The sequence below is a fragment of the Sinocyclocheilus anshuiensis genome, unplaced genomic scaffold (genome assembly GCF_001515605.1).
Source record: "Sinocyclocheilus anshuiensis isolate Anshui unplaced genomic scaffold, SAMN03320099.WGS_v1.1 scaffold319, whole genome shotgun sequence".
Lineage (NCBI taxonomy): Eukaryota > Metazoa > Chordata > Actinopteri > Cypriniformes > Cyprinidae > Sinocyclocheilus > Sinocyclocheilus anshuiensis.
In genome coordinates this window covers 1,381,312-1,393,252 of record NW_015552566.1, presented here as the reverse complement: position 1 = coordinate 1,393,252, position 11,941 = coordinate 1,381,312, and the positions used below count along the sequence as shown (strand labels likewise).

Genomic DNA, 11,941 nt, shown 5'->3' with positions numbered 1-11,941 from the left:
TAACTGAATCGCGATTTGTTTAGCATCTCAACCGATTTGAATAGTCACATATTTAAATCGATTTTTAACCGACTCGTTACATCCCTAATCGCGATTCTTTTGTCAATTGAATCGATTGAGCTTAGTTTTGAACAGCAGATGGCACTGCATGCTTTAGAAACGGCCGTACTCTGCTTGTTTCCAAATCCTTACACACTTGAACATAAAATAATCATTCATAAAATTCGAAAAGGTTGAAGCGAATTACAAAGGTGTTCACAGTGGCTGTGTTTACATTAATCTCGCGTCATAAAAGCATTCTGAGCTGAGGTGAAATTACACGAGAGGCAACTAGGCATGGGCCGGTATGAGATTTTGACGGTATGATAACCTTAAGCAAAAATATCACGGTTTCCCGATATTACGGTATTGTTGTTACAGCTCTAAAATGTGTTCATTTAACCTCGCGTCATAAAAGCATTCTGAGCTGAGGTGAAATTACATGACTCAGCCGAACGCACAATCACTCTTTAGCACTCTTCTTCATGAGCATTTTGAGTGTGCTGATAACAACTAGATTAGAGCGCCAACTGCTGTTAAAATCTAAGCTCAGAATTGATTCCAGAGGAATCGCGATGCATTCTGAAAATATCAATTTGACCGCTAGGCATGGGCCGGTATGAGATTTTGATGGTATGATAACCTTAAGCAAAAATTTCACGGTATTACGGTATTGTTGTTACCGCTCTAAAATGTGTTAATTTGAAATGCCTGGGTAAAAAAAAAAAAAAACTGAACACAATATATTTTGAGCAACATACAGATTATTTGCAACAGTAGTATTTGTTTATTTTTTTCTTTGATTAGTTTCTGAAATGTGGGCTGTCCTGCAGCTTTTGATGTGGATGGTTGATTTGCTGCTAGAGCTACTGCTGCCCTAAAAAGAAGAAAAATAAAGACTGACATCTTTTTTCAAACAGTTATTTAATTTTAGTTATATAATTCATATACATATCATTTCATATCGTTTATTTATATAATTTCATATACATAATTTGATTTAGTAATCCAATTTGAAGCAAAAACAGAATGTTCTGACTAGCTTTGTGAAATTATACTACATGCCTGAACGAAACAAACAGCAGGAGCTCTGAATGAGACGCAGATTCACTCTCTGAGTCAGTTCCCCTCAGAAACACATTCATATAAACCCCCAAATCAATATTTAGGATTTTCTTCCAATAGTTCGTGCACCATGAACAGAGAGTGATCTGCCTGCTACAGTATTCCTCTCTGGCCTCTGTTAACGGGCGTTTACGGACTTCATATTTTCACATATCACAGTGGCTGTGTTTACATTAATCTCGCGTCATAAAAGCATTCTGAGCTGAGGTGAAATTACATGACTCAGCCGAACGCACAATCACTCTTTAGCACTCTTCTTCATGAGCATTTTGAGTGTGCTGATAACAACTAGATTAGAGCGCCAACTGCTGTTAAAATCTAAGCTCAGAATTGATTCCAGAGGAATCGCGATGCATTCTGAAAATCTAAGAATCGATCCACGTATCAATTCTGCATCGATTTATCGTCCCAGCCCTGAATAAATACCCACATCTCCATTATACCAACACTTTGTGCCTACCGAGCAATGTGCCGTGTGTTTATTTTTACAACAAACCCTCGCAGGCTTCAAGCTGCCAAGCGTTCAGTGCACAAACACAATGTACTCTTGTATGAGTGACTCTATTATGAATTTGTAACTATATATATATATAGCCTTTTTAAGATGTTGTGCAACCATATGACCAAGATAAACATCACCAGGAATCCTGACACAGTTTTTTTAATTAAAGAAACAGGCATTGCTCTTAGACTTATACATGTGATGAAGGCTAGTTAAACTGTGCTGCAAATGAACAAACTTCATCTAAAATAAATATAATAAAATCACCTTACAAGTAAAAACTAACCAGGCGAGTAAGAAGGTTTAAAGCCCATAAATAAATCAAATATAAAGAGCGGGCTAATGAGAACAAAACCTCTTTGCGTGCCTCAAGAACAGATTTTTGAAAGGGTTCAAGTATCGTTTCTGTATGGCCAGCAGCTGAGCTCTATGCATTGAGAAAAGCCTGAATAACTCGAACACAGATTCTATTCATGTGCTCTGTATGAAATCTGCCAAAGAAGAAAATAAACTGTTGAGGCATGCGGTCAGCTTGTCACTGCCTCCATTTCTCCCCTACTATTGTCCTAATGAATCCAGCAGTAATGCCGATCAAGATGCCCCCTGGTATTCTACCAGTATTCACACAAACTGCCCAGCATTTGCTGCCAGTCTAGCAGTAGTATCGACATTCATGCTAGTGAATCTATGCAAAGTGGGAAGTTAACATCCTTTCAACAGTACCACATTTTTCATTTTTCTTTTTAACCCAAAGTAACATTTAACTTCTCAGAAATTTTATAAAACAAAGCACTTATAAATAGTGGTCGACCAATATGTGTTTTTTGACAGCCGATGCCGATATCCTGGAAAGCAGGGTGGCCGATGGCCGATATAAAGCCGATATAAATTTATTTATTTTAATTCATATTCAAGAAATTTTAAATCATTTGAAAATGGATAAAAAAATAAATGTGTAAAATAAACATAGTTATCCTTTAGATGACAAAGTATTTTTCACAAATAAATAAACATTTAATAAAAATATAATTAAAAAGGAAATAAACACTGTAACCAACAGGGCACTCAGTATTCTGGGAAGTTTGTGTGCATTGGGAATCATATTTTTTCAAATAAAGCCAAGGTAACACTCATTTTACATACAGTACACAGTGAAAATTACATTAATATGACAGTGGGCAAATGCATAAAGCGCAGCATAATTTGAAATCATGAGTTTACGATCGCGCATCTTCAGTGAAGCTGAACTCTCCTCCTGTCAGCATTCAATTCACACAGACCGACCGTCACGCAGAGAACACGCGATCATGCAGGATACAAATGCACACTTCACAAGATCTCACAGCTGGATTCGACTAAGTCTGCAAGGTTTGTGAAATTAAATGTTTATTATTAATTCAAAGATTTGTTTAAATGATATAAATGTGTATTTGCTGAATGCTGACGGCAAACGAGAAAGTATTATGTTTGGCTTTCTATTACTAACAATATAATACTTTGTATACATTTTAATTCCTTTGTTTAACCGTTCTATCTGATTATTAGCCAGACTTCTATCCGTATTAGACAGAACTGTTAACGACGACAGCGAACAAGAGGGAGAATGTGAGCACTGTGTGCTCAGGCGCGGCCGTTCTCAGCGCCGTCAAAATAAAAGTCAGTCTCGAACACATCGGCCAAACAGAAAAACTTAACGGCCGATGCAGATATTTGAAAAATGCCAAATATCGGCCGATATATCGGCCTTGGCGATATATCGGTCGACCACTACTTATAAATCAAGTGGGAGGGTTTCATTTAGTCAACATCCCATTTTTGTAACCACGCATACTTTGTATGTGCAGGTTGCACATGCGCATTGACTTGGTTTTAATTAGGGCTGTGCGATTAATCGAAATCGAATCGAAATCGCAATTTGAGACGTTGCGATTTCCTTATCGCAAAGCCTGCGATGTGGACGCGATATTACTCCAGAGCATATGCATGACTGCCAGCCTTGAGTTGCAGTCTTACTTGCCCTGGGCAAGAGTGAGCGCACCTCCGTTCTCCCCAATCAGCACTGCTCTAGCCAACTGCGTAAACACCCAAAACAGAGGACGGGAGAGAGACAGAGTGGGATTATGGCGTCTACTGGGTCAGATCGATAGTTAGGCAAATTAAAACTAAAGAACACCGTATGCAACTTAAGCTTCGAAATGACAGACAACGAGCAAAAAATTTAATTTGCAAGAGCTGCGTCACAGCGCATATCAAACACAGCCTGTGTCTGTGAATGCTTCTCATACTCGCTCCTCTCTGCCCCATGCGGCGCGAATCCCGCGTCACGGACGAGCCGTTCATGCTTGCAGCACTCGCGCAGCATGTCTAGTAATGCTCGTTTATACTCACACGCAGCTCCGCACCGCAAGTCTCCACGAGCGCATCTGGCAGTATGGATGAGGCTTGACACATTTTCCACTTGTTCTTAAAATCCCAAATACTTAAAATGAATAAATCAGCCTATGTAACATATGTAATACTTTAATAATTGACTTAAGAAATACAGTTCTTTATTTATACAAAATAAACAAATATTTTCTTTGAAATTAAGTTAATTCTGTGAAAGTAGTTACACCACTATAATCTTGCCTGCTAGAAAAAAAACAAACAATAGAACCCCTCCCAAAACACAATAACAAATTTAATGGATTTCAGGGTTATAATGGGAATTTGTTTGGTTTTAATGTAAACTATAATGGTGTCTATTTGATGGATTCTATTGGTGGGATGTAATCTGGCAGATGGCAACCAATGGAACAACAGTAATTCCTATTGGAATAATGCCCAAAACAACAAGGAATTTTGTAATGGTTTAATGGAAACTATAAGAATTTCTGTGATGGTTTCTATTGTTTTTTTCAGCAGGGTAATGATACCCATACTGTGCTGCACATTATTGACAATATTGAGCTGAAGCTTGACTTTGCAAATTTAAAAATCGCATATCAAATCGCAATCGCAATATCTGTCAAAAAAATCGCAATTTGATATTTTCCCCCAAATCGCACAGCCCTAGTTTTAATCTAATCAATTGTTCCACAAGGTGGCAACACTGGCCTGGGAAACACCACATGGCTCACAAATAGCACTTTGATTTGCAGTTCATTGACAGAAGCATGTTGGCAAGCGTGTTGTATGATACTCTAATAAGCCTATACAATACTTAAAGGCACACATTTTTTAAAATAATTTTTTGCTGTTTGTTTCTATCGCATATCGTACACTGTTTTGGCACTGTTTAATGTGGAGTGACCGATCGCTGTAGCGCCAGAGTGACCGATCCTCCACTTTAATACCAGTTTCAGCATGAAATAAACATGAATGAACATCCGTTCATAGTTAAAAGATATGTTAAAAGAAAGAGTACAACTTACTGTCTCAACAATCCTGTCTCATGTAATCGCACAATTAGTGCTTCAACTGTGGAAAGACGTCAATGTAACAGCTTGTAAACAATGTCACGTAACATCACATTTACCTCAGATACAAACACAGTAATGTAGTACCAACTGACTCTCGTTTATATTTTATAGCATAACTTTTTTTTCGTTGAGAAAATTTGGCATGCACAGTACCTGATATACATCCAGAATTGAATTCTAATCGAATCGAAATTGAATTCAGAAATCGAATCGAAAGCTTCTGAGTCAGAATAACATTGAGAAATCTGTGTCAATACCCAGCCCTATTAGTAACCCTCCAAATCAACATCCAAACACACAGAGCAGATGTGGATACACTTCTCATGTTTTTGTCAGGATAACAAAAGATAAGCTCCTGCAATCAATATCTTCATTAGGTTGTTCATAGAAAGCCAGGCTACATCCTCTGCAATGGAGGAGGGGTAAACAGCTTTACATATTCAACTGGTTTTGATCTCTCCCTCATTGCCTCATACTGATGATTAAAAGCTCTTATCTGTCCACCTCATGCACATTCGAAGGTTAATTACTCTGTGTTCGGGACCTCAGGCCAAATTTATCCTCATATAGCTGCAAGACAATTCAATAACTAGACCAAACTAGATTAAAATAGCATGTGTTGTCATTGCATCTAAAAAAATTTCTCACAGTGGCTACAAACTCTCTCGAGCCCATTACGATAACGTCTATCCTGACGGGACACAAAAGGGTTATGTCCAGGCTTTGTCTAGACCTCCTGTAGACATCTGCTTATTGATTCTCCATGACAGTGAACTAGTGATCTTTTCAGCTGTCAAACTCCCTGGTAAATCCATACTGTACTTCACTGTGATCAAAGGTTTAATGAGGTATGAGCGCTCCTCAAAAAGGATTATGATGAGGTCTATTGCACATTCACAGATTTGCCGATGTATTTTCTATAGTTTGCCGTACACAGTGCTGTGTGGGTTTGTGAACTTACAGCTCGTCACGTTGCCTCTGTGACAGCACCATTGTAGCGGCGGGGACGGGACGGGGCGGGGGTGGGGGTCAGGTGTAGTGTGCAGCAACTGCTGTCTCCTTGGCAGGAGATCAGAGATAGGATGCCGGGTCTGGCTTGCAGGGCGGTCAGCAGCTCACCCCAAACACTTCTCCTTAAATTCGGTCTCCAGGAACACCACACATTGACAGCCTGCAGGCATCTACCAACCAGATGGTCCCTGCATCTGTGGAGGAAAAGGACACATTCGTCATTCACAATAACAGACCTCCTGCTTGGAATCAGAATGCAAATAAGCACAGTCCAGATGAGTAGTGGTCACACAAGCTTAAGGCAACAGTGGAAATATGCTAGTGACCCTGTTTCCTGTGACGGTAGCTTTGGGGGCTAACACGCATTTCATCAGGTGTTCCATCTGCTCTATTTCCCCCAGCACACATCTCATTCTAGCCTGCATTCAGTCCTCTCTATCGGCTGCCATGTGGAGCGTTTTGTTATGGACTCCTGCTGCCCCTGTCGGGAGCTCTGAACACGTGTAAAAGGGACCGCTGACCCAGATTTTAGCATCAACCTACTTCTGCACTCCAGTGAGATACACAGTTTGACAGCAACAAGCAGGACTCTGAATTTCTCTCAGCTAAAAGAGAGATCACTATCTAGTCGGGATGGCAAAAGCACTGCTACTTTACAACAAGAGTATATTGAGAGAGAGGCCATATTACAATAGTACTAAAGCCAAGCACAAACTACAAGCCTGAAGATCACAAGAGCTGGTCATCCCTGCCAACAGTGCTGGGTATCATCCACTACCTGATACATATCTCACAGTATGATTGATGTATGAAAGTGTAAACAGTCCATTTTCTTTGAGTAAATATAAACAGATGGGAGAAGGGGTGGGCAAAACAGCCAAAATCTTATTTCACTCATAGGACTCGTATTTTAAGTTTGAAGTTTATTTACTTTTCTGCTTAGCAATACTGAGATTGAATTATAGCAGAAAGTACATTGAAAGATAAAATTGCAAGGAAAAAACATAAAATACAAAGATACCAGAGAAATATAAAAACAAAATGTTCCAAACATATTCAATAATACTACTCAAAAAAAGAAAAAAAAAAGAAAAGATATGTTAAAGGAATAGATCACCCAAAAATGAAAATTAGCCCATTATTTACTCCCCCTCAAGCCATCCTAGGCGTATATAGTCTCGCGTAGCCAGACCTTCAGACTGACGGCTGAAGGTCTGGAATCCATTGCAGCTTTCATTGGCCAAGGCCCACCCATGGGGCCGTTTGACCGACATGTCAAACAACCAATCACAGTTCGTTTCGTTCATCGTCACGTTTCGGGGCATGGAAATGTCACCACAATAACAGACCGGTGTGTAAAACTCTCGGAAGTATTTTAAAGATTCTAGGCTTTCTTCTTTCGTGAGTGGGTTTGGCGTCACGGCATCTTTGTTTCTAGGCGGAATGTTAAAGAACGCGACACGCACGTCTACCGGAAATCCTGTATAATTCAACCAATCCGACGACGACTACGAAACTCCTGAAGTGTTTCCATTTTGTGTGCCATATGCATCAGACGTTTAGCCAACGGTCCGTGGGCGTGACGTCTGAGGCTGAGACTAAGCCGTATATGACTTCCTTCTTTCAGATGAATCCAATCGGAGTTAGGCCTATATTAAAAATTGTCTTTGATCTTGCAAGCTGTTTAATGGCAGTCAGTGGGTGTTGCAGTTCATCAGTCCAAAAGAAGTGAAATAAAGCGCATACATCCATAATAAAAAGTGCCTCACACGGCTCCAGGGGGGTGAACAAAGGCCTCCTGTAGCGAACCGATGCATTTTTGCAAGAAAAAAAATATATATTCAAAACGTAATAATCACTTTAATCTAGCTTGCGCCAACAGTTGTACACGGAAGCAGCTCCGGGAGGATGACGTAAGATGTCGGCGTTGCGCATGCGCCGGTGAGTCTCGTGAAAACCAACATTTGTTTACAATAGCAAAGGAAGCAAATATTCCTTACTTTAGCAAAGGAAAACCAGTCTCCTCTTGGTTTATATCGAAATCCTCCGACATTCTTCTTTACAAATCCTCGTTTTGTACTTCTAATTCGTGACATTGTTTTGTTTTGATCTCTCCGCTGCGCTTCCGCGTTCGTCACTTCCGAGCAGCGCATGCGCAACTCCGACGTCCTGCCGCTGACTGCCATTAAACAGCTTGGAAGATCAAAGACAATTTTTAATATAACTCCGACTGGATTAGTCTGAAAGAAGAAAGTCATATACACCTAGGATGCCTTGAGGGTGAGTAATTCATGGGCTAATTTTCATTTTTGGGTGAACTAACCGTTTAAGCATATCTTTTAGGATGTTAAGCAATGGTTTGCTGTTAAAAACATCTCATTGATGGATTTGTTTATTCTAAACACGCAGCTTTTCACTTAAGACGTTAATTGAAGGGCTACATTCATGTGAATAACTTGTGGATTATTGTGATGTTTTTATTAGCTGTTTGGACTCTTATTCTAAAGCCACCCATTCATTACAGAGGATCCAGTGGTAAGCAAGTGATGTAACGCTAGATTTCTCCAAATCTGTTCAGAAGAAACAAATGCATCTACATATTGGACAGCATAAAGGCGAGTATATTTTCAGCTAATTTTCATTTTTGGGTGAGCAACTTCCAGTGTAAATGCAGTCAAATATTATTTAAATGACAGTAATAACAAGAAAACCACTTACTGCTAATTTATTTCTCTGTTCTTCATTATTGACTGTTTCCTTCAATAACAACTTTGTAAAATGAAATGAAAATCAGTATCAAGATGAAATCAGTATCAAGTATCAGTAAATTGACTGGCACTGATACAAATTACTACAATTTTGGTACCGAGACAACCATAGTGACTAGCTTTATGATACAGCACTACTCTGCGCTGTTCAGGAAATCCCATTGTGGAATTGAGAATATCATCCTGGAAACAAACAGCCTGACTAATAAACAGCTAATCCAGCCATTAGAGTCAGTGCTCTGTGAGACACGTGAGGGGAAACACTAATAAGCCTCTTAGAGACCTGCATCTTGCTATAGAGGGTCTATGGGACTACTCATGAAGAACAAGAGGTTAGCATACCGCATTCCTTACCCGAGCCCTGAACACTCAAAAGACATTCCATACATTTACCAACACATAAATCTGACAGGTTCAGAACCGAGCCACAGACCAAGGAGACCAAAAAACAACAGCGGTTAAGTGAGTTAACGTGCTTTCAAACCAAATATTATTAATAAGAATCAGAGAACAGTCTTTATCAGCAATTGACCTGCTGGGCGAAATGTTTATCTGTATATTGCCAGATCCTAAGCACCACTTGAACTATGAACGACTAGAGAGGCTCCGAGATGCTGACAGGCCTGTCATTACAACGGTTCAGATAATCACTGAAAAATACAGAGAAACAGAATTCAAACCACCATATCATGACAGCTTCAGTAGGCTCGCCAATCCCAGCAGCGTTACATGTGATGTGCACCAGACCTCTTTCCCCTTTTAACTGTGTGTTTTAACAGCAAGGGCAGCAGGAGACGATGCCAGGAATGTGAATGATATGCAAAGAGCAAGAAGAGCTCTTTATCCTCCATCTCATTTCTTCTTTTCTTTTGACTGTTTTATTGAAATGGGACCTGTAATGACATAGTAGCTCTTTCAGTCTTTGCCATGCAAAACATTAACAGCAGCTGAGGGAACCCAATTCAAGTACACCCAATTTACCAGTGGCAGTATATTTGTTGCTTCCAGTACAATTTCATATGAGAGTGTGCTTTGGGACTTCTGCAACACTAACTGTAATCTTTGAAAATTAGATTAGGGTCAAAAAAGCGGGTTCAGGCCACAAAGAGCATAATGAGCTCTTGCAGTTATAAGCTTATACATTCTCAAATATGCAGGCCCAAGTCACACTTCGTACCAAACGGAGCCATAACATATAATCCTGGCCGTTTCAGCATGTAAACAGAATGAATCAAAAACAATAACAAGATGTTACTGATCCACCATCTTGAAATCTACATTTCACACATCAGACATCAGAGCTTTTAGTCGCCATGGTGAAAGCATTACTGATCCCCACTGGCACTGAAACGCATCATGACCTCTTTGCAGACGCACATCCAGTGAGCGAACCAAACCCACAGTAACAGTACTTCATGCCACGCCACCTCCATCCCAGTCACTTCAAACTGCCTGTTGGGACTCCACAAACACACAATTATCCTGCGTTATTCCAGCCAAGGGTTTGGAGGGGTCTCTAGCAACCATCTGTGTGCAGCCGAACCACACAACTGAGGCAAAAACAGTCCAGTAGTGATTATCCGTTCCTGCTATAAAAAGACCAACGCTGAGCACTAACAAGAGCATGTGATTAAGACAAAGACTGAAACAAAGAAATCAGGCATCTGCTGTATTCTGGTCTTCACCGTTTGTTTATTAGTATGAAAATAATGAGAGATATTCAACAAGGACCTAGGCTAGATTAACATAACACAAATAGGGATGCACCGAATTTTCGGCCACTGAAAATTATCGGCCGAAAATGGCATTTTCGGTTTTCGGACAAGAGAAAACAGGCCGAAAATACGAGTCGAAAATATACATAATATATATGGCGCGCCCCTCCCCAACCCGCCCAGCAGTGTTCAGCGCGCAGGTTTCACTCTCCTTGTCACTGCGCGGTTTGATGCGACGCTCAATATTCCACTCTATGAATGTGCTTGTGTACCGCTCATCCTCACCAAAAAAGCAAAGTCCGCTCAAACAACATGCTGATAGGAAATTTCTATGTAGTATACTTGTTCCTGTTTGCAGTAGCACTACTGTGCTGTAACTAGGCATGGGCCGATTACCGGTTTCAAGGTATACCGCGATTTGAAAATGTCACGGTTTCAAAACCACTCATTTTAACTTTGTGTCAGTACGTCATAAATAGAACAAGGCATCGGTTTAATGTCGGGTTTTGTCGTGTCGCGTCGCATCCAGTGAACACAGCGTCACTGATTATAATGGTTCTACTGTATTTTGCCGCTCACGTCCGGTGTCAACCCTCTACATTGCGAGTAAATCACTCGCATATGCGACTAAATCTTACTCTGGGCGACTAAATGATGTCTAATATTAGCCAATGGCTAATAAATTCTCAGATTTTACTCGCCAGTGTGTGAGTTGGAGGCTGAGTATATGATTAGCACAGATATATTTTCACTCACAGAACACTCTGACTGAGCGCTTCAGAGTTTCACTCTCCGTCGAGCGATCTGTGATATTTTTCAGTTCATCTCAATGGCTGCGCAGCGCACCTGTGTTTGTGTATTTGGCATAACGTAAGCTCTAGTGTGAAGGCGCACGACTCGCCGTCGCTTTCTCTCACACGCGCAAAGAGAAGGAGCGAGCGAGAGTCTTACATAACATGCAGAATTGATGCGCTACATGTAAACGATATACTTTGTTGCATTTTCCTGTAAAAATAACGGAGTTCCTTTGGAATTCTTCAGCTTTATTCTTTCAGCTGTAGTAGGCGGAACTAATGCGCAAACGACAATCTCATTATTGTTTTTTTTTTTTTTTTTACAGGAACACTGAATGACCAAAAAAAGCACCAGCACCAGTCCTAAGTTCATGGTTACCAAGTTTTAATTCTAATGACTAAACTTCCATTATTAAATAATACTTGATTATCATAGTGACTTGACTGACTGATATTAAGAGTGTACTTTCAGATATTTAAAAAGCTGTACCATTTTACAAACATTATATATGTTTGTAAAATGGCA

General features: G+C 40.1%; 1 protein-coding gene across 1 annotated transcript in view; it reads right to left on the bottom strand.

Annotated features, from left to right (window-relative positions):
- The window catches only part of LOC107664934 (lissencephaly-1 homolog A-like), a 56,818-nt gene that overhangs the window by 37,520 nt on the left and 7,357 nt on the right, over positions 1 to 11,941 (bottom strand). Inside the window, exon 2 of the mRNA XM_016455633.1 lies at positions 6,089 to 6,332. Within this exon, the coding sequence (XP_016311119.1) occupies positions 6,089 to 6,120 (32 nt within the window). The 5' untranslated portion in view covers positions 6,121 to 6,332. The remainder of the gene's footprint in view (positions 1 to 6,088; positions 6,333 to 11,941) is intronic.